The sequence below is a fragment of the Astyanax mexicanus genome, chromosome 7 (assembly GCF_023375975.1).
Source record: "Astyanax mexicanus isolate ESR-SI-001 chromosome 7, AstMex3_surface, whole genome shotgun sequence".
Lineage (NCBI taxonomy): Eukaryota > Metazoa > Chordata > Actinopteri > Characiformes > Acestrorhamphidae > Astyanax > Astyanax mexicanus.
The window spans coordinates 18468281-18492122 of NC_064414.1; the positions used below are offsets into that span (position 1 = coordinate 18468281).

General features: G+C 39.2%; 1 protein-coding gene across 3 annotated transcripts in view; it reads right to left on the reverse strand.

Annotated features, from left to right (window-relative positions):
* dlk2 (delta-like 2 homolog (Drosophila)) overlaps positions 1-18469 on the reverse strand; it is a 39165-nt gene extending 20696 nt beyond the window's left edge. Inside the window, exon 1 of one of the 3 annotated variants that reach the window (XM_015605347.3) lies at positions 17278-18469. In XM_015605347.3, coding sequence (XP_015460833.3) covers positions 17278-17309 — 32 coding nt within the window. In that variant the 5' untranslated portion in view covers positions 17310-18469. Of the gene's footprint in view, positions 1-7944; positions 8219-17277 lie in introns of those variants that run through there. The other 2 variants (XM_015605346.3, XM_015605348.3) reach the window with 2 other exon arrangements.
* Positions 18470-23842: the final 5373 nt, after the last annotated feature.

The following is a 23842-nucleotide window of genomic DNA, read 5'->3' on the forward strand; positions in this document are numbered from 1 at the left end:
AAAATATTTTATATCATATTACAATAATTATTAATATTGCCTCCGCCATGATCTGCTTTCTCTCACTCGCTCTAAATCCCGCCCGGGAGGGGGGGAAAACACTGCCTGCCCACACTAAAAACTGATTGGCTGTCTCACAGACTCTTTGCAGAGAACAGGCCAATCAGAACCCTCTCTGTTTTCTCTCTCTCCTTCCCACACGCGATTAGAGAAAAAAAGTCTGTGGCCTGTGTGCGCATTTGGGGCACTCGTTCTGAATTCCGGGAGATTATATGTGACTCGCGGGCATCAGGGAGCCACTACCGAAATGCGGGAGACTCCCGCAGCTTCAGGGAGACTTGGTTTGTCTGCTAATGTAACATTCAGCGTAATGAACATACAATATTTGAGCCCTTCTAACTCATAATTACATATCAATAATTTGTAAGAAAGAAAAATTATTCTTGACTATTTTAAATGATTTTATTTTTGAATGCCTTTACGAATCAATAAACACACAATATATTGACAACAGTATCTGCTTGCTTGCTTTGTATTTGCTGATGTGAGGTTTGGTGCCAGCTGCTTGGCTGTGGAACCCCTTTCCATGAAGTTCTCTACGCTCTACTGGTCTTCAGATAATCTGAGGGCCACATGAAGTTTGGAGGTCTGTAGTGACTGACTCTACAGGAAGTTGGGGACTTCTGCTCACCATACCTACCAGCATCCTCTGCTGTCATTTTATGTTGAAAGTGTGAGTCGCTTCCACTTTGTTACAGTATAATATCACTGACAGTTGACTGTGGAATATTTAGTAATGAGGAAGTTTCACGACTGGACTTGTTGCACAGGTGCTGCATCCTATTACCACGCTGGAATTCACTGAGCTCCTGAGTGAGACCCATTCTTTCACTAATGTTTGTAGAAGCAGTCTGCATGCCTATTTTTGTACACATGTGCCCATGAAAGTGATTGGAACCTGAGTTCAGTTATGTGTAATATATGTGTGAATACTTTTGGCAACATAGTGTGAGTCTAAATAAAACATATGTTTCATTTTTCAAGGTATAAATGTTTTTTTTTCTAAACTGTAAAAAAACTGATTAATACATGGTCAAGATATGATGCCAAGACTGCTCCATGTGGGTGGGTTTAAGGTTACTCTGGTTATCGTACGTAGGAGTGAACACTCCTCAGCTTTTCACAGAATGTTTTAAAACAATATCTGTTACAAATGTAGTGCTGCTTTGCTTAAAATTATATATAAGCAGCGAACAGAAAAATACATGCAGCGAACAGAAAAATACACACTAGTGCACACACATTCACATTTATTGTGATTTTAAGGGCCCAATGGCACAACAGTGGTGACAGCTGGGCAAACCTCGGTTTTGAACCCCCAACCCTGTCATCATTAACACAGTGCTCTAACCACTGAGCTGCCACTGCTGCATTTTTGCACAAAATCAAATGGAACAGAAACTAAATACTGATAGGAAAAATCACTTTCAGAGTGTGATCATCTGTTGCTCTGTTGTCTGCAAGAACTAGCCACAAGCTAACATAATAGTCAAAATACACAGTAAAAAATATACAAAACTGTACACCACAATCAGAGATGATTATCTATCTTATTCTGATTATCTACACTTTACTGAAGTAATTATTTTTCAGATGACATTTTACTTTGTCACACAATTATCTGAACTTTCTACTCCTTACATTTTAAAAATGCCTTGTTACTCCTGTTTCATTTCAGCTTTTTCTGACACCCTACTGGTTTATACATCGTACCTGCACATACGTCACACTCCAGTAAGAACATAGCAGATATATTTAGCCTAGAATGAAGATGATCTGTGGCAGAGACATAAGAGAACTCAAACTAAATATCCCAACTTAGCTTCTTTAATATATTTACATTGCACTAAGATGTATTACTTTTTAATAGGCATATATGCAGCTAAAACAGGGAAACTAGTACATCCCAAATATATCAACTATAACATTTTTGTGCATTTTACACCTTTGACCACAATACATGACAGAACAGTATGTATAGCCTAATGCCTTTTGGGCACAATAGGAAGTGGTTTGGTTTATAATAAAGATGTACTTTGAACAACATGGCAAATGTACAGTCAAATATTTGGTACATTTTACCACAGAACTTTAATTAAAGCAGAATTAACTCAGAATTATTTACTTGGTTGAGAAAAACTCCTCTATAAAATCTAGTAAAGAGAACCAGGAGAAGGCTACGATCACTGTTAAGATACTAAAAAAAGGTCTGATTGCACTGATAAAATAAAATAAACATTTTAAAATGTGTTCATGTTCTGGAGCAAGATTATTTGGACATATCAAATTAAGCTATAAGCATTAGGATAGAAACATAGGGTTCATGGTATGAATCACAACTACATCATCTGTTAAACATGGTGGTGGTGCCTTTATGGCACAGGTACCTATGGCTGTGAATGGAACTAAGATGATATCCCAAAACACATCACAAATTTAACTCTGCTACTGTAAAACAATTTTAAAGGAAATAGTATAAAAAGGCAGTTACTTAATGTTTACACTTTGTGTCAGATCCATTAAATAGGATGTAAAATACTGTATGTTTTCTATTCCAAGGACTGGAAGGACTGGAAAGACCTTCTAAACTCTTCTAACAAATAACCATATATCAACAATTTCTGCCTTTTGGGAGTAATGAGTTATTCTTTCCTTTTCAAAAAATACAATTATTTAAAATTTAAAAAATAGGAATTGTGTTTATTTACACTTATTTCTTCATCAATAAAGGCACTGAAAATAAAAAAGTAAAAACGAGGGATAAATGATTGATAATATGGGTATTTGTTGGAAGGCCTCAAATGACAACAGCAAAAAAAAAAAAAAAAGTGCACTGACGTACCTATACTTTGGGCAAGTCTAAACAGAATTTACATTTATCACATGTTCTTGTTTGAATTGAACAGTACAGGGAGTCAACACACTGTCTTGGTCTTTGGATACAGTAATTATTTAACACAAGGAACACTTGCCTCTCCACCCAAAAGCCAAGATTCCACTGAATGCACTGCTTATCTGGAGCCCTTTAATTCCAACTCACCAGCCCCATGTAGATCAACCAGGGGCGAAACCTGACCACGGAATAGCTAACAGACACTCTCTCAATAATTTAAACAACGGCTTGAATCTTTAATGGTGGACATTTACAACAAGCCCACGCAATTCCTTCTCCACCTTGTTTTCCTATTGACACAACACACCATTGTGCACCTCACTGTTGAAGCTCTGCTCTACATGGTTTGATGCCTGCCAAGCTGCAACTTCTGCACCTCCTTAATCAATAGATAAACAGGAGTAGCTGTGTGGTTTAAAATTATTCGATTCAATTTCACCTTTGATTCTTCTTTAAGTTGCAGATGACCAACCATGGAGTCAATCCTTAATTACCTTTACAGATGATGCTACTATTCTCGCTACTACGAGAAATGGCATGTCAAGCTTTCAAGGTCTTGGAACTGAAACAGGGGAAACAAAGTGACGAGAGGGTATATTTTTTTGGACACCCATCACCATAAACAGTTTCTGCTTCTACTGTAGTCGAAGGGCGTTTTCACACCAGCACTATTAGGTCCGCTTGTACCCTTATTGCGGTTTGATTGAGCAGGTGTGAAAGCAGTTATCGCACTCGGGTGCGGATCAAAACAACTGAATCGAGAGCAGCTAGTGGAGGTGATCTCAGTACAGTCCCAAACACAACACGGGAAGGTTCACTTCTAATGAGAAATTTATTCAGTCTCAATTCAACCCAGCTATCAAATATACTCCTTTTATTTAAGCTAAACTGCTGATAAGACACAGTTTAATCTGATATATTAGTCATATTACCTATTACCATACTACATTTACTACACTGTATTTAAAAAGCGCAGCGGCAAATTTTCAGCGTTCAGTGTTAGAGCAAAGAATCTTTTTGCTATATTTACTTTCTTGCTCCCGTACCAGACAGACTGATCAGAAGAGACAGCGTGCTTGCAGGGTTTATTGGTGCGCATTTTGATGCGTTTAGGTTGGTGCCTGTGTGAAACCAAACCAAACTGAGGGAGAAAACGCACCAAGTAAACAAACTCATCAACTGATTAAGACCATAAAAACGAACTTCAAGTGTGAAAATGCTCTAATTGACATCCCAAGGCTGCAATTATTCCTTCAGATACGACCTCCATTGGCTAATGTATTGGGCAGCATTCACTAAATTCACTTTGTTTAGGTGGCATTTACTCTGGAATGGGACGAGGCCTGCTTGTTTTATGTCTGGTCTGTTAAGCTCAACACGTTTTGTGCAATGTCATCCACGTTTCCATTGGTTGCTCCCACAACTGTAAAGTCTAATGTTCTTCGGGCTGTCGTTTCCAGGTCTATTCAGAGGATATGACCAAGCATTGACCACCTCTGTCTCTCTACTTTCCGTAAAAATGGTTTGTAGTCACATTTTTATCTATTGGAGATGAGGCTGTGGGGCCATCCATGCCCAATGATTTAGCACAAATGGCTCTGAGGATATGCGTCCATCCTAGTGACAGACCAAATTTTCAGCCCCAGATCTTTCAGAGGGATTGGAAGGCTATGTTCCAAGGGGGCAGGAAGATTGGATATCTGAGATACTGCAGAGTAGAGAACCCAAGCCTTTGCTTTTGTGCCCCTCTTTGCTTGTATCTGCTTGGTTGACCATCAGCCTCATGTTCTGATGATTGAGCTAGGTACAAATGGGTGAACTTAGTCTCTAACTATCGTCTCAATAGTCTTCCATAGATTCTGGAACTGGACATAAGGATTGGCCATTCTGCTGCCTATATTGGAGCACTCCTTGGGCTTTTAATAAGATCAAATTGAGAAAAATTATGATTTATTGAAGAAATTGTCTAAAGGAGCCCTTTTTGCTTATTGACTAAGTGAATGGCGATCTTTGTTGGAACATGAATGAAAAAAGTCTGGCATTTTCCGCCAGCTTTCTGTGACAAAAGGTACCTCCATTATTAGTTTGGATAAATTTGTGTTCTTTCCTGTGTTTTTATGTCTTAGCTTGATATACATTATTATAAAGGGACGCATGGTGAATATATACCAGTAATATGAATGTGACTTAGCTGTCTTGAAACAAAAACGAAGCTGACATTTGCTACTTTCTTGCTAACAGAATTAAGCTGTTCCCCCTTAAATGGGCCTGAAGTTACGATGCATATATGTTTTCTGGTTCTGCTGTACACAGAATGTGCAAAAGTTTATAAAAAGCAACATTAGCAGAGCACCCAACATAACTACCATTCCATTAGCATTGCAACCATGCCATTGGCATCGTTATCACATCAATAGCATCACAACAGTTACAAGCCATGTTCATCAGTAAAAACTAGTTTAAAAAATAACCTAAAGCCAGGCTTGATTTCTTTACCAGACAGGCTTACGTGAAATTGTTCATGAAACTAAATTCCATAATAGATTCATACTACAGCAACTTTTTCAAAATTAGGATCATTGCTATTGAATGCCATTGATGACTCTGTACAGCCAATGGTGGTGCTGCAAAACTAATTTTCATAACTAGAAGCTTTTTTCCATGTTGTATCCTCCATCTATTGTCCTTGATGCTGAGATGCCATGTCAATTATCAGTTCGGCTTTCCACCCCATCACTCACACAGACACCTGGCAGTGACAATAAACATGCTATATTTATCCATTCTCTTCTTCTTCACAGCTCAATCACTCAACCATTGATTATAGCAGGTGTTATTCTTAGCCGTGCGTAATCAGCCTGTGTTAGTTGTGTTAGTTTGTAAGACGCTGAAAATGAAGTGAGACTATCCCTATTGGCTCGTTACTTTCCTCACTGTTAGAGAGAGCTCATTTGGGGATCTCACTTCTCTGTCTTTTTAGTAGCATGTTTGTTCTACAGCTGAGCCCACCAAACACTCATTAGCAGGTAGAGGAGTATGAACAGTTCAGCTCTCTGCATAAAGGCAGTAGATGTGAAACAACCTTTTACACTCAACAGATAAACTGATAAAAACTATTGTTGCCAAAAGCGTTCATTGGAAAAGTGACTCAAAATACCCATTTTGGTTTCCTTTCAGAGGAAACATTTTCCTTTTCTTGCAAATAATGAGATAGGAACTGGTATCACATCCCAAAGTAATGAGTAAAGAGAACCCAAGACTTTTTTGTGCCACTCTTCCTTGCCTCTGCTTGGTTGACCATCAGACTCGTTTTCTGATGATTTAGCAAGGTGCACATGGGTGAACTCGGTCTTTGACTCATTTACTAAGAGATTGATGTCTTTAGGCTTGAGCCTTGATCTGCCTATATATCTTATTGGTTAATAAGATCAAACTGAAAAAATCTAACTAACTAATAAAAAATAACCAATGGGTTTTGTGTTATGTAAAGGTTTGAATTTTAATAAGTTCCAGGCATGCAATTGAAAGGTTTTTAAGGTAAAGGTGGTTCTTCTGGGGCATCTGGGGGGACTGTAAAGAACCCTTTAGGCATCTACTGTAAGTCTTGTCTTTCTAGTAATAGTACTTCCATTACGTTCTACTAGATTTCCACCCCGTCTAGCACTGGTTTATGGGTCATGTTCCACTTGTCCTCATTACAGATCTAATTACATCTTATGTCACACTGAAGTTAAAGTCAGAAACCAGTGTCAAAATGTCACCAGGAAACAGTCAAGGTGTGAGTGGAAGTGGCTGATTGGATATTCTGGGCGAGGTGTTTTTTCCGCCTTTCACAACTCTGCCTGTCAGCAAATGGGCTTTTTTAGCCCTCGGATATTTCTGCATTCCCGTAGGAAACAAACTTTTAATATGAAATGAATGGGTTGTGAAATATACACTAAACGATAGAACCTTATACAGGCATTTATAGATTTTTAGTTTGGGTATACCCTTCCATGATTGAATCTTATATGACCCTGATTTTCTTCACACTTGCTACTGGACAACTAAAAATTAGGGGTGTTTTAAATCTTTTGAACAGTAGTGTATATGTGAATGAAATATGACTTTAAAAAAGCTATTAGTATGTGGTAATATGTGGTTATCAGTCACCAGTGATATTGCACATATGTTAATAGTAAATAAATAGTAAATTAATTTATAAGTTCAATTAAGGATTCTTCACATGTCTATTTTACAAACATGAATCTTGTAAATATGGTACATAATAAAGTTATTCTTCTTTGGCAAATGCGCACTACTGCCAACATTTTTTTAGTCCTTTATAGTCATCTATGGTCATCTATTGTTTGAGCTCCTTTTTATAATCTTTTTTATGATCATTTATGCTTTTATAATACAAAAAATACTTCAATATATAAACAAAACAACTCAAATAACCATTTAAAGGGTCTGTATAAGGACATTTTTTGTGTATACGGTTCTTTAAAGTCAAACAAACATTTTTTTAATACTATATAGAAGCTTTGTTTTTTGCAGAGAGAGTTTAGCACCACTCAAAAGAAGTGTGTATTCAGACTAGATTTGAGAGCGCTAATTATGTGAAGCATTGTACCCACTGAACAGTTCACTGTAGGCCTGTACATAATTTACAGATGAATAATGCAGCATTACAAAACACTATTTTTACAGGTCAACAGTAATAATTAATAACAAGCATAGATTTGTGAAATGATCCCACTTCAGCTGCGAATTTCTCAAGAATAATTATTGCATGTGTGAAGCATGGGAGCTGTTGAGTTATATCAGAATATACTGTATATATCTGAGATCTGTATCTGATCTGAGACAAATATAATATAATAAAAGCTCAAAACCTTAAAACAGATCTAAAACATGTTGATCATGTTATTCTAGCTTTTCCAACATCAGTCATCAATAATGTTTAAGAATACAGTCAATAGAAATGAAAGCTTGGTAGATACACTCACTGTTAGAGTAGATGTTACACACCTGGGCTGAGAAGACTCGCTCAGTGGAACGTTCAGTAGAGTCCTCAGGTGATGAAGTGACAAGCATGCACACATTCACACCGCTCACACTAACTACACAGTGAGTAACTCTCAGAGTAAACACACTCACACACACACACACACACACACACACACACACATATACAGTAGTCAGTCAAGTACGGTACAGGAGCAGGCTGGTTTGTTGATAGAAATGCTTGTTGGAGAAAAAAAAATTCAAGCAGAATAAAGACAAGCAAGGCAAGGATCCACCTCCCCACTCAACAGCACAACCTGCCCAAGGACCAGCTTTTAAAGAGACAGGCTCTCTTCCTACACCTCTCATTTAGCACCATTCAGAGGCACGAGCAGCTCACGTGCCTGTTCCTTCACCCCACCTCGGCTTTTCACTGCGAGCGCTTCAAGGGTTATTTAGTCACAGCAAGGGAAACATATGGCAATTTAAATGTTTTAGTGCTTAAATGCTTTTTTTTTGCTTTTCGAACTATGCTTCAGTTTCTCCAAATGTGGTTATGATTAACTCATTTATCATATTCTCTACTACTATACCTTATACTTCATTTTTTGAAATTTGTTCACTTTTTGACAGTTTGATTCTGGTTTTTGAATAAACAGGTGATGTAGAAAGCAAGGACAGCACATTTTCTATTAAAACTGAAACCACCAAAGGTCTAACACCTCTACTGGCTGGTTGCACTACTTTCCATATGTTTCAGTGACAAAAATTTTCCATCTTATTTTTCTAATCTAAACTGTCCAATTCAAACACCACTAACTGTGTTCACATAGAATGCGCACAGAACGTTCTTACTATATTTACTGTCTTGGTCACGTGTCAGACAGCTCTGACCAATCAGAGGAGACAACACCTGTGTGAAAACAAACCAAGCCAAATCAAATCGAGGGGTAAAACGCATTTGACCAGGGGCACAAACTACATGTGTTAAAGCACCACTAGCCTGTGCTAATACTGGAAGCCCCACCCCCATTTAAAACATATGCAAACTTTCAGATCAATAAACAATAAACAGGATGAACGAGTGTGAACAAACAGTTCAGTTTCCTCTGCTTAGAAGAGTTGGACACATCTAAGTAGCTGCGCCCCTAAACTAGCAATACACCAAAGTCAGAATGCGCCTGGCTCTTAAAGGGAATGGCAAGTGACATACTGATTGGTTTATTGCAAATTATACCCAAAACACACCCATGGTTAATTAGGAGAATTAGTACATGCATTTTACGCAATTCAAGCCATGCAAGGCATACTTTTCCCGTCGTTACGATAGCAAAGACAAATAAAGCTGTACAGTGCGAACTTGACGGCTTACCTACGTATCACTAAAATAGGGCCGATACTCTCTAATACATGTCAGTGGAGCATCAGCATGATTTATTTACTACAAATTTGGTATATAAAGTTGCTTTAACACATTATGCACAATATAGCCAAAATGTTTAACTTGAATTATGTGATAGTCTCCTTTCTTTGTTGTTGTCGCAGCAGATGACGCATTTACTAATACTTACTGAATGAACTGTTTTATTAGGCTGTACTGTAAGCTCAATAAGGCGGTATGACACATGCTTGGTTTTTTGCCTGTGATCTCTACTCTGGTTCCAAATTTGAAAACATGGCTGACCATTTTGCCTTCAATTTTATAGAATAAAAGGGATTGTAACCCCAGCATCAATGTTTTCTACAGCTTTTGGAATGAACCAATAGAAATGCTCCAAAATGACTTTTTCCATTGACTTCCACTGAAAACTACAAATGTTTTGCTGCTAAGAAGGTGTTTTTGTAAGATAGCTACAAAATTAAAGGTATTAAAGTGTCTTTAAGTATGTTAAGTAGTATTATTGTATAATCTCTTCTATTGTTGTTTAGAAAAACCTTTTAAAAGGCTTAACAGAGAGCTGCTAGTCCCCACTATTGGTGTAGTTGTAGAACCCATTTTGCATAGAGCAGGGAAGAAATAATATGGGAATTGTGTGCCAGTGTTGATATCTGATCCTTTTTATAAACATATCTTCCAAAACAAATGCATAAACATTTATTAGATGTAAAGCATGTGGTCTGGTAAGTGTGCATATATTGGTGGGGCTAATCTAGAAAGCTACCTATTAAGCTATACGCTACTTTCTTCCATTTTTCTCCAAACTGCCCCCGTATTTGTGATAACATGCATCACATAAACCAGGAAAAAAAGAAACTACTAAGTGTTTGTAGGAACCAAAAGTTCCTGGAAGACCTCAAACCCTTGTTCGGCCAATCAGTTTAGAATGTTGCTTCACCATGTCATAATGTACTTGCATAAAGTTGATACATTCTCTATTTGTTGCTCTGTCATTGTGACACTTTCCGCTTGTCACCAGTTCGAAGCTATACATTGCGTACTTCTAGAGAAAATGTCGCTCATTATTCATCAAAGTTACATAGTGCAGTAGCCATGTTCTGGACCTAGATTGGCAGATTAGTTATGGGTCCCTATCTTACACCCTCGGCAAGGCACACATTGCTATCTTACACCCCGCCAACCATCTATTTTCACACCTAAATATCAACAGCACTTGTGAATATATATTTACGCCCAGAGCCATATAAGTTTCGAAAAGAGGCGTGTTCAGGTGCACCCTTGTCTAAAAACATCCTAGACAGACGTCAACAGTCAGAAGTTAATTGCTATCTTGGCAGTGAATTGTCAACAGGCGTGTCCCCAACACACATTCACCCCTGCTTGTTACATACACATAAACATGCAGCAGTGCACAAACCCATACAGTGTACCTGTTGGCAGCTATGCAAACTTTCAGCTCAACAATAAAGAGAATGAATGAATGTGAACAAACAGGTAGGTCATATTAGACACGTCCAGTGATGCACCTGGCTCTTAAAGGGAATGGCAAGTGACATAATGATTGTTTTATTGTACTTTTCCCATCGTTATGATAGCAAAGACAAACTGACGCCAAAAATTGCAAAAATGTTTAACTTGAACTATGTGATAGTTAGTCTCCTTCCTTTGTTGTTGTTGTTGTGGCAGATGATGCTTCTGGTACTCCAGGGGCTCCACTGCTTTGGGGAGTGAGGCTAGAACAGTTTTCAAGCAGATTATCTCAACAATATCAAGCCTGCAGTGTTTTAAAACAGGTATCGACACGTCCACGCCACTGACGAAAGACACACAGTGCACATACTATAGACGCACACACACAAGCAAACAAGCCCACGTATCCTATTCATATTTGTGGCCTATCACATGCTGAGATAGAGACCACACATTACGTCGCATCTTTTCAGACTGTTTCTTTTCAGACTCTTTTCTACATGAACTTTCCACAGGCCAAACAATACTGCTGCAAACGTGTCGCAAATGCAGTCCGCTCTAGAATTAGGCCAATTAACTCTAGTCTCTACACACATATATATATATATATATATATATATATATATATATATATGCTGTATATATTCTGAGTGCTTCTTTAAATGCTCTGTATTGTATTGCCCCATTAAGCACCTGACAGGCTGAGCATCTGTTCCCCAACAGACATCAATCTCTATACCATCAGTTACTGTGATGGTTCAAGGTCTTTTGTTCACTTGATTCCGTCCAGCTTAAGTGCGTTCCTGAATAGTGTCGGCCTTCTGCTCTGCGGGAATTAAAGCCGTCTGAGTCCACATGAATGGAAAAGCACTCTAAGCTCATTTGTTTTGATTGCTCAGCTCGTGTTTATATTGAGATAATAGCATGTCTATTACTCAAAGTATTCAGCCCAGCCATTTAAGAGGACTTTTATGTCCTGCTCTTGCAGCAGCAACAGCCTGATTATGTTGATATTGAAAGAGGCTGTAATTACGGTTATTTAGTTCTTTTTTTTTTTGACTAGTCTGGACCATTTGGACCTGTGCGTGTCTTTAACACTCTAGTATTAATTAGGTGAGGGAAATATGGCCCTATAATAATATCACAATATTTCAGGGCATTTTGCGATGACAATATTCTACATATTTTATTATTTTTTTATTTTATTTAACAGTTTAAAAGAAACAAACTCTTTCGACTGTGATTTTGTCTAAAACAATAATAATGCAATAATAAATAATGTAATAATTCTTACACTCACTTTGTCACACACTTATGGATTCACATATAATTATATATATATATATTTATATATGTAAATGGAAATGTATATATCGGTATTGTATAGTCATATTTTATATATTAATCCCATTAATACCTTCAACAGTGCAATATAGTGTAAGTTATGTGTGAAATTCTATCCGTTTTCTATATTACTTTCTGTGTTTATTGTTTTTTTTGTTACTTTGAGAGATCTAGCGCCTAGGTTTTTCACTCACCTGTACACCTAATTCAATTAAATACTACTTTTTTTAATTGTTATTATACTGATACTGGGGTAACGATACAACTGTTAGGCTAGATCCCTGGTGCAGAAGGACATGCAAATGCAAAGATAGACATTAGACAGACATTGGAGCCACAGGGGCATTGGTCCCAGCTGAAATCTGAATGGCCCCCTGAAATGACCCTGTCCAAAATTCTCAAAAATCCCCAGAAAATCAACAAAAATGCAAAAATGAAAGCAAAGACTAACAAAAAGCAAAATACTTTTCAAATAACTGCAAAGAATATTAAAGTAGCCAAATATATTTTAAAATAATATATATATTTTGTTTTTTCTCTTTCGTATTTGCAACATACACTTTTTGAGCTTTTTAAGCTTTTTAAATTACATTTAATTGTTGGAACATGGTGTGACTAGTAAAATAAAACTTGGCCCCTCTCTGAATATTGTGGACCCAAGAAATCCTAGATCTGCCACTGCGTAGTCCAAAACAAGACACAGGGTGCCCGGACACAATAAATACAAGTATGTACATAGTGTGGCTATTACTTACTGTAAGGAATATGTAGTGCTGTGACATGACTGGGTGATGAGCATATAGTAAATAGTTCAGTGCTGAAATACAGTGTGTAGATTGATGTAAATTTGATTTGATTTTGCTTGCAAAAATAATATATTGTCACAAAACATATACCACAAAATGCAAACATAAACAAAAAGAACAACAAAAATACCCCTACAGCTTAGCAGTAAATAATAAAACACAAAATAGACTGTGTGCAAGAATTTATACCACTATTATCAGTGTAACAAACAATATGGCACACCCCTAGCGTGCTCATCTTCTTCTTGCTCAGTGAGTTTTCTTTGTTGTTTTTAACTTTTCTGCTTGCCTGCTTTTTGTCTGCCCCTATTTGTCTCCTTGGTCTGGTAGCTTCATCTATGATCTTGAACAATGCATGCTTGTGGATACAGGAGAGATAAGGGAGTCTGCAGATATGAACATAATAATGATAGCATTCATCCACGGCTCCAGCTTTTCATGCAGACACTACTCTTTCCAGATTCAGCTCCTGATACAGAGCGTTCTGTTATCCTCTCCAGCTCTGTGGTGCAGTTTTCACTCTTATCACCATTCTTGGTGTTAAAAACCCTGTGGGATGTCTCTTTTAGCTGTTTCACATGCTAGAAACTTCTTTTGCCACTTCATTCCCTGAAGTCCAGTGTGTTAATAAACACAGAGGATGGATTCGCTAAACTGGACTGTTAGCAGTCGCATTTATACAGGCTAATAAAGGGCAATCATATCTTCACACTTCTTCATAATGTGTTATTAGTCTCGGATGACTGAAGATACATTTCTTTCTTCTGGTCTTCTGGTTTGTTTTTCTTGACATGCTCATACATGTCTTGTATTGTCTCTGCCCGCCCCTGCTTCATTATAGCAGCAGCACTGGCAGGAAAACCTTCAGTTTGTTGCCATTGAATATCTTTTCTGCCTCCGAAATGAAGATGTACTCTGCATCTTTCTCTTTTTTAGGAAGGAAGCTATGTGGGTGTTTGGCAGCTACAGCAGAAAAGCCTGGCTGTGAGACACACTGCGCCTTTCAAAGGAAATAAATGTACTTTAAGCGCTCTCTAGCAATTCCACTCAGCCAATGCCTTTTGATATTTATACTGTTGATATGGAAATGCTCTGCAATTGAAAATACAAGCCTCTTAGGAAGATTAAAGCGCCTTCAAAGGAATGCCATTTGCCACGGTGTGTAAATACACCTCGTCTTCTTTGTACTGAATCGGCACCGCGCTCACATCTCCAACATAAAGGTGGATAAAACAGTAATCTCGTTATGAGAAGCTCGCTGGAGCGCCGGTTGTGTGTCCACAGTGGTAACTGTTACTATAGCAACAGAGAAAGGATGCTGCTTCTGTCTGGATAGGTTGGTGTTTCCTTCCCTTTATCTCTCCAACATATTGCTTCAGTGTTGGACATATGGCACATAGTCCTATGAGTCATATGACTGTTTTAGTTCTTATTTCCACTCAGCTCAAATGTTCTTTTCTTCACACCTACTGACAAGTGAGACAACCTTCAGACTTTAATTAATGTCTTCCACAGGTATTCTTCAGTAAATCATCATCAAGCTAATAGTCTCATCCAGGTGGAAGTTTCAGATTGCAGTGTTATTCTGAAGGAAAGTGTAAAGGTTTCCAGGAACAATGAAATATTCAAATATTAGACTGAAATGGCCAGCATTTTTAAGCTATACACGGGAATGGAGTTGTGCAATGAATGTGTTGCTGGTGAAGATGACCAACAGACCTGTGTGTAGAGACACTGTGGTCAGAAGCAAGATGCACGGTTTGTTGTTACATGTCCAGAAGACCTGGTGTCATGGTGTGGGCTAAAAAAAAAACTTTTTTTTATTATTTTTATTTTAAACCTGTTATTCATTACAGGTGCTTTGGAAGCCCAAATTTACAGCAATTAGGTCCTGCAACCAATAGCTCTACCTTTCCTGAACACTGAACTCTAGGGTTAAACTCTGTTACACTATTTCAACAGGACAATGCTCGTTTAAGGCTTGCCTTCAGGATTCCACTCCTACCCCAAAATCTTCAAGAAGTCATATTGAAGCATCATGGGATGGACACCGTTAGGAACCTCTACAACTACATGCCAAGACATCTAGCAGGCACTGCTAGAGCAGCAATAGCATTAGCCGCTAACCACAGCGCTAGCTCTTTTGCTGTTCAGAGGTGAGTATTATCGGCCTGTACCCTGCTGCTATCCCCGCTAGCACTGATGGAGCAGCAATAGCATTAGGCACTAACCACAGCACTAGCTCTTTTGCTGTTCAGAGCTGAGTATATTGGACTATAGTCTGCACATTGTTTACCATGTTAAAACAAGCTACATGGGACGAACCGCTAGATAATATCATCCTGGCTTGCCGGAACACTCAGGGTTCCTCAGTGTAGCTCTATTGGGTAGCATTAGCCGCTAACTTCTAGCCGTTCCTACTACTGGTTACTAGTGTCACATAAAATGCGCCTTACAATCCGGTGTGCCTGATGTATGAAAATAGAGCAGGAAATGGATATTTATTTATAGTGCACTTTATAATCCGGTCTGCCTTATAGTGAAAAATACAGAATGGTCAATGGAAGTTTAGAGTAATATTGCAGGACTTTACAAATTACAAAGTTACAAAGTGTCATATTGTTCTAAGCTTCCCAAGATGTCCACATCACCTTTGTTAGGAGAGGACATATCCAATGCACAACAAGTAAATTTAAATGTACTCAGATTTTATAAATATACAATATTTGTCCCATTCTTCATCTCCGCTGCTTCCTATCTGTCTCTCCTGCATGCATAACTCCACCCTGTCTGTCATCAGATGCCTTGGATCAGCCTTGTGTGTCGTGCCAGAGACCACAGACTGTGAACTCCAGGGAAAGTAGATTACAGTGTCTGTCACAGTTTTTATTGGGAAGCGATGGTATTTACGAACTCTGTTTACTGCCTACTGAACTCTCCCACGCCACACAGACCACAGCAATGTGCCTGCCAGAGAGGACTGAGCCTGACAACCAGACTCAGAGCAGCAGTATACGGCCCCATGTGAGATAACATCAGCATCAACAGACTTACAGCCCGTCTGTATTTGGATGCACACAGGATTTATCATTTAACCCTTCAATCTGTAAGGGGACTCGCCTTAATCCCCTTTCATAACTCATAACTCCAAACTCTCATAACAATAGTTTACAAATCATTTGGTATCTTTTTGAACATTCAAAAATAGTACATGATATTTTTTTTTAATTAACAAATTTAATTGTAAATTAGTTTACATGTAATAATCATTGAAAGCCCTCCCACTAGATAACAGTGTTGTACTCTGGTGTTAGATCCCACTGTTTACATTTCTATGACTACATAAGAAGTAAACTTTATTTACACAGATGTTGTAAGTCTGTTGTAAGTCGCTCTGGATAAGGGCGTCTGCTAAATACCTTAAATGTAAATGTAAACAACTGCAATATATTGCATTTAAAATAGTATCACAATATATTGCAATATATTGTATCGTAACCACAGTGTTGGGCAAGTCACCAGTACATACAGCTCTGCAAAAAATTAAGAGACTTCAGTTTCTGAATCAGTTTGATTTTGTTATTTATAGGTATACGTTTGAGTAAAATGTTCATTGGCGTTTTATTCTATAAACTACAGACAACATTTCTCCCAAATTCCAAATAAAAATATAGTCATTTAGAGCATTTATTTGCAGAAAATGAGAAATGGCTGAAATAACAAAAAAATGCAGAGCTTTCAGACCTCAAATAATGCAAAGAAAACAATATTTGGTGGATTTTTTTTTTTTTTTTAGTTTTCATGCATCCTGGAATGTTCTCCTCCACCAGTCTTACACACTGCTTTTGGATAACTTTATGCCTTTACTCCTGGTGCAAAAATTCAAGTAGTTCAGCTTGGTTTGATGGCTTGTGATCATCCATCTTCCTCTTGATTATATTTCAAAATCAAAGAAACTCATCATTTTTAAGTGGTCAAAAATGTGTAAAAGGGTGCATAATTGCATTACAATGCTATATTGCATTATTATTGCATTATATTTCCTTAACCTATATAAGTGGCACATTTTTGGAACAATATATCATCCAATGGTTACGAAAAATAGGCCAATTACATTAAGTTGTTATTACAGAAATATAGCTGATATATCAACTGAAGCAAAACCTAAATTATTACTTTATTACATTTCTATATGTACTTTAATTGGTTTTCGTTCACTTTTTACAAATCAGACTTCTTACTGCGTAAGAATTTGTATTGAATTTTTAATTTATTAATTAATTAAATAATTTTATATACTGATATCATCCACTTACCTTTTGTTCTGCACTGAGCCTTCTAAAGCCATCTCTGTGGATCGTCTGTGTGGAGAGTCAAGGTCCAGCACTTGAGTCTGTCACTGTAGTTTCTGTCACTGTGGTGGTCCTCTCTGCCCTTGAAGTGTGTCCAGCTCCTAACACAGGCTGCACGCGCCGGGCAGCCTCCCTCTGTGGGGGTTATTTTGGTGTGTGTGTGTGTGTGTGTGTGTTTAGTTGTAGACAGCCAGAAGAAGGTGCTGCTGACCCCTTCGCCTGCACCCCTCCCCTCTCTTCATCCAGCCCTCATGGTCAAGGAGGTGCACGCGACCGGCCCACTTCACACCCTCTCACCCAGCCTTGATCTGTAGCTCGGGGGGTTCTGACCCGCACGGCTGCTTGCACTTTGTCAGATGACTTGTGAGCGTGTCAGATTAAAGCCCAGAGGAAAAGTCCTACTCCCTCAGACGACGTGTGGGTGAAGAGATGAGGAGGAACAAATGGAAAGTATCTGAAGTATCTTTTTTTTCATTGGGAGTCTGTTCATCCAGGTTCTTCTTTCTTCTGTGTTGCGAAAGGTTTTAGACGGTTTCTTTGAAGGATGAGATGATGGTATTCAGTAAATTCCTCTGTAGATGCAGAGGAGATTATATTTTGTTTACAGAATCAGTATGGCTGTACTTGCTGTTGTACTCTAATGGAGTTCCTGATTTACGAGCAGTGTGTTTCTCCAGCAGCAGGAAACAGCAGTTCCAAGAAGTCCAACTCAAGTTCCTTAAGGTGATGTGGGTATTTCCAGCATAGCCTGCAAAGATTAAACAAGCAAAACCACAAGGTGTTTACGAAATGCCACTTATGAGAAGTTATAAAAGATTATAATTTCAGGGCCTATAGTTATTGACTTCAGAATGATAACATCTCTGTGTGCTTCTAGTTCCAGTTCCAGATCCTTTCGGTTTCCTTATCAGTTTCCTGAAGTTCCTTCAGAAAATAAAAACAGGAAAATTCTAAAAACAATCCATTTGACAGCTGACTGAGCTGCAATCCTTCAGTAAGCTCCTTCTCCCAAGTTGGTGAAACCACACGGCTCTTAAGCTCACAGCTGTTAAGCGAAACAGAAAGCATACAAAGCAGCTGAACCCATAGCCAGTTGTGCCACCATGCTCTGCCAGGTAATGATGATGCCAGCAGAGAGAGAAAGAGAGAGAAAAATGGCTGAATAAACGAAAAAAAATTAAACTTAAAGTTTGCGGATAAAGCACAGCCTCAGCATTCGCTAAAAAGCTCAAACAACCGTAAGCCTCTTGAGCAGCGATAACAAGTCTCAAGTCTTGAGATGAGCGATCAGCTTTTCTTCACACTTCCGAGATCTTTGTTTTGTAAGAAGATCTCACTCAGGTCATTAACACCCTCCTTCCCTCGTGTGCTGAGAGCGGGCAGCGAGAATTAGTGTTCCATAGCTCAGATGCTCCTCTCCTGTCACTTAGACGAGGGTGCTGATGGTGCAGTCTAGCGTGCTGCGCTGCAGTACCGGCATCACCGTGGCTCGCCCACTGTGTGTGCCTACAGGGGTGGTGCTTTGGGCCCATGGGACGTGGCCTGCTTGTTGTAACTGAATCCTACAGCTCATTGTTACATGGCTGGAGGGGGGGGGTGAGGGGAAGTGAAGGCAGGGGAAGGGGCTGTTGGCCCTTTGACCAAGTCCGCTGGTGGCTTTGAAATAGCAGGCCATCGGTGGAGGGCCTGAGAGGTGGCACATTTAGATGTATGGTGCAGCTGTGAAATGCCTTCTCCCCTAACTGCTAGTAATCTGTGCACAATGCAGGGCGTGGGGGGCGATCTGTCAGCAGACGGAGACCTTGATGGCTGCGGTATTGAGTGACCCCCAGATATGTGGCACGTAGATGCTTCCCCAGCCACCTGGCTCGAAACTCTGCTCTGTTTATGTTGGGATGAAAATGGCGCTCAACGGCTGGAGCGGGGAACAACAAACATTCCATGCTAGCGGCAGCCTTGACCCCTGAGCAGCTGAGGCTTGGGAAGAACATGAGGGCCAGTGGGCATTCGAAACCGCGACATCCGGAGAGGAACCGAATGGGCATCAGCTCTGCACGGCTTGTTTGGTGCAACAAGAGTATTACTGTACTCTATTAAAGCAATATAGTTCTGTATTCATTTTTCGATACTGTTTTTTTGTCTAACGATAACGTACACACCAATAGGTGTTGAATCCACCAGATTAGCATGCACTTGTGTTTAAATATCATTTGCAAAGTTACTTTTATACACTTACACCATGGATTGCTGCAAAAATCCAAAATATGTAAGTATGTATGTATTTCCCACTACAAGGTTTTGGATGTAAATAGGGAGCAGAGTTTGCCATCACCCTAAAACTGACATGAACAAGGACATACAGCAGTTTTCCAGGATGGGTTCCACTCAGAACAGGCCTTCCCACAACTATCAAAGGAAGTGAAGTCCACATGCTCAGTGTAATATCCAGAGGTTGGCCAGCATTGCTGCAGAGCTTGAAGAAGTGGAAGGTCATACTACAGGGCTCAGAGTATATGGCGCATACTGCATCAACTCTGTCTGCATGGCACTGTGCTAGAAGGTAGCCTCTTCTGAAGCTGATGCACAAGAAAGCCTGCAAACAGTTTGCTAAAGACAAGCAGTCCAAGTGCATGGATTACTACAACCATGTCCTGTAGTCTGACAAGATCAAAGATACACTTGCTTGGCTCAGATGGAGTCCAGCATGTGTGGCAGAACCCTGGTAAAGAGCACCAAGAAAACTGTCCTTTGCCTACAGTCAAGCATGGTGATTATAGCATAATGGTCCTGGGCTACGTGAGTGCTGCCAGCACTGGGGAGCTAGATTCCAACATTCCAACATATTCTAAAGCAGAGCATGATCCCCTCCCTTCAGAAAGGTTGTTTCAGTGAATTGCTTGGCACTTAGACCATCCATCAGCCAGCCACCGTCGCTGCTGTTTGCAGCAGTGTCGTAAATAAGAAAACTGGAATGTTATGGACAGGAACCATATTTGTCTTTAGGGACGAATCCAGGTTCCAGCTCAGAAAGAATACTAGTGCCAGTGGCCATTTGAAACCTTGACATCTGGAGATGATCGGAATGGGGCTCTTCTCTGCAAGGACTGTTAGGTGCAGTGAATATGCAGCAGCACAGTATATAAATATGCATGCACGTATCCATGCTCAGCATGCAAGGAGCTTCAAAGAGTTACACTACTAATGTCTAATTTATGAAAACAGTGCACAGTATGGGCAGTATGTAGAATAGTTCTGAATAATGAATTTGAATTTTGTATTGCACTTTTTATGTCCTAGCTTCTATGCAGGAATGGATGGCTAATTTCTAAGGCTGAGTGACAGGTGGAGCAGTCAGCATTGTAACCTTAGCCTCGTCTCTCCTGAGAAACAGCACAATGGTTTTGATTTATGAGCGTGGCGTGCCTCACCCCCTCACACCGAGCAGCTCCGAGCTTCTCAGAACACAAACAGTGGCGTGGAACGTAACAGTTGAGCTAACAACCTTGTGCTATGAAAGTATGGCTATTATAATGCTGGTATGGGGTAGCACTACAAATTCAGTTGTGTTAGCTCGCAGCCAAGTAATTGTCTGCACTTGCCACATGCGCTTGATTGCTTAATTTCAGTCTGCATCCAGAGCCAAAGGCTTGTTTGTTAGTTCTGATGACAGATCGTCTGGCCATGTGCAGCGTTTCAAATCAAGTCAGTCAAGCCAGAGCCATGTATTCCTGCAGGCAAGTACAGTAGAAAACATACTTTTACTTCATAAAATAATAACTCAACTAAAAATACAGTTTCAGAAAACAACATATTCAAAACATATTCAGCACCTAGCAGCAGTGAAACTGAAATTCTATAGCCTATGTTTGTAAATTAAAGTGAAAAGTGTGTCCTGTCACAAAGCAGTTGTGGTGCAATCAGCATTGTAACATAATTCATAGTTTCTGTATGTCTCACCCCTTACAAAATACTTATAGTGAAATTCTGACAAATTCTGCTCATGTGACGAGCATCTGGATCATGTCTGGATCCGATTTATTTTTTTTCTTATTAGAATTCTGTATCAGAAAGTCTGTAGCGATTGGGATATTTGTAATAGGGTTCTTCAACTTCCACTCTGTAACTGCTTCTTCTTCATACAGAGGGTTTGTCTGTAACACTGGACTCCCCCTCCTCCCCTCCTCTGTGATGTAGTGAGCAGTCAGTCACGGAGCTTCTGTTTCCCTGGAGGACCAGCTGTCTATGATTAGGCCAACAGAAGATGCCTTGAATATTTTTTTTTCGATCATTTTGATCTTTTCCTGGTCATAAAGATATGGCACAAGCTTCACACTGAAGTGTGCACACAAGGTTTGGTCCCAAACCCATTTCTCATTTTGCACTCCTAGCCCTTGTTTTCGAGTTTAACACTTCTCCTTGGAACAGAGTTACAAGAGTTAGGGTTAAAAGAGGTGAAAGAGGAATTCTTTTCCTAAGAATTGGGACAACCCTTCAAGCAATACAGATACATAGATAACAGTGAAGTGCTAAATTTCAGCAACCTAGCTGCTGATTAACTAGTTAACTTTAGGGCATTGTACATCTTCAGAAAGAGAGCAGGTGGTGCAGCAATTAATTATTATTGTCCATTTAAGGTGGAACTAGCTACGAAGACAAACTACTAAACAACCAATTTCACACCTTGGCCCTATCATTAACCCTACCACTTCTTTTTAAGTCTAACCCTTCCCCTTGGAACCGAGGTAGAAAGGGAAGGGGTGAAATTCTCCCGCTATGAATTGGGACATCCCTTCAAGCACCTGATACAGATGAATAGATAGCAGTGAAGCGCTAAATTTCTGCATAAATTTCAGCAAAATTTTCCTCTGTAATAAAGAGCTGAAATTAGCTTTAAATAGCTTTTATTTTATTTTTCTGTTCCACCTTAAGTGCTGCAGCGTCTGCCATCTGTTGCACCATATAAGGTGGGACGGGAAAGTTAGCTAACTACCTACTGAAACAAACTACAAGCAACTTTTTAATGCTTGTAATGAAGAAAATGGTCATAACACATTGAAACTACACATTAAACTAAAATACTCAAATTGGGGGTTCCTTTGGTTGCTTGTGCTGCAATCTTACCAGTGATTCTCATAGCAGTCTGTTCGGAGTGTGCCTCTAAAAAGTCACCTAAAAATTCCCCTAGCGTCCAGCCTAACAAGAATTGGGACACCCTACCCCTAGGGGGGTACGCACAAATCAGAGAGGTAGGGCTAAGTGGTAGGGCCAAGGGATGAAATGGGATTGGGCCATGGTCCTGGTTTGGTCTATGGTACGCTAAGCAGATGGCGCTGTAAAAACCTATAGAAGGCATTACCACCCACAGTGGACAGGGCTGTGGGTGGTGATGATTGTGACATGTAGCATCTGGCTGGAATCGTCAACACAGCCCAACTCAGTCAACAGGAATGCAGAATGCAGCAGATTTGTGTGTATTTGTTTTAAAATCTCATTTGAAAAGATTAATATTAATGACTCTAAGGGCCCTATCCTACACCCTGCGCAAGGCATGTAGCGTTGCCATCGTACACCCCGTCAACAATATATATATATATATTTATATATTTTTTTTTTCATGTTCCCTTGTTTTTAGTTTATTGATATAAATTTGATAATTTATTATCATACTTATCATTTTACTTTATCTTCACTACTATTATTTTTTTCTTCATAAGATATAAATTCTTTACTTTTTATGTGTCAATTTTTTGGTCTTTTTAAAATGTCCTATTTTTCCCTTTTTTTACGCATATATTTTATTTGTCTATAGTAAATGTCAGTTTTTACCTCTATTTTAAACTATAAACATTGTAAAGCAGGGTCCCCCTCCAGTGTAAATAATGGTTGATTGCTTGATTAATATTCTTGCTTGATTAATAAAACCCATTTTTTACATAAACAATAATCAGAATAAAGAATAAAATAACTTTACTCTTCACTTATATAAGCTACTGGTTTATCTTCACAGCGTGACACACAGTCAGTATCCTGTGCGCTCTTAAAATAGGAATGAAGGAATTAAAGGTAATGACTACAGACACACTGATTGGTTTATTTCACGCTACACCCAAAACACACCCATGAATAATTAAGGGAATTAAAACACGCCCTTTGCGCCGTTGGAGCTGCGCAAGGCGTATTTCTCGCGCCCTCACAATACCAAAGGCACAGGACACGCCCCTAAATCAAGCTGCGCAAAGCACAATTACCTAGTGTGCTATAGATCGTTAAAATAGGGCCCTAAATGTTATCTCGGCAAAACAAGAAGTCCTGGGAGTGTTCATGGATTCTGTGTATGTTGACATGCTTTAACTCTCTGTTGACCTAGGACTAGATGGCGCTAGCTGTTCTCAAGGCTGCCAAGTCAGCTGACTTGAAGACAACATTTTTGGTTCTCAGCAGCTCACACACCTTGAGATGTGATGATGGACTTGGAGACAGTAATGTTACTGATATACTTGAAGATGTCTCCAGCCGGTCTCTGATGCTG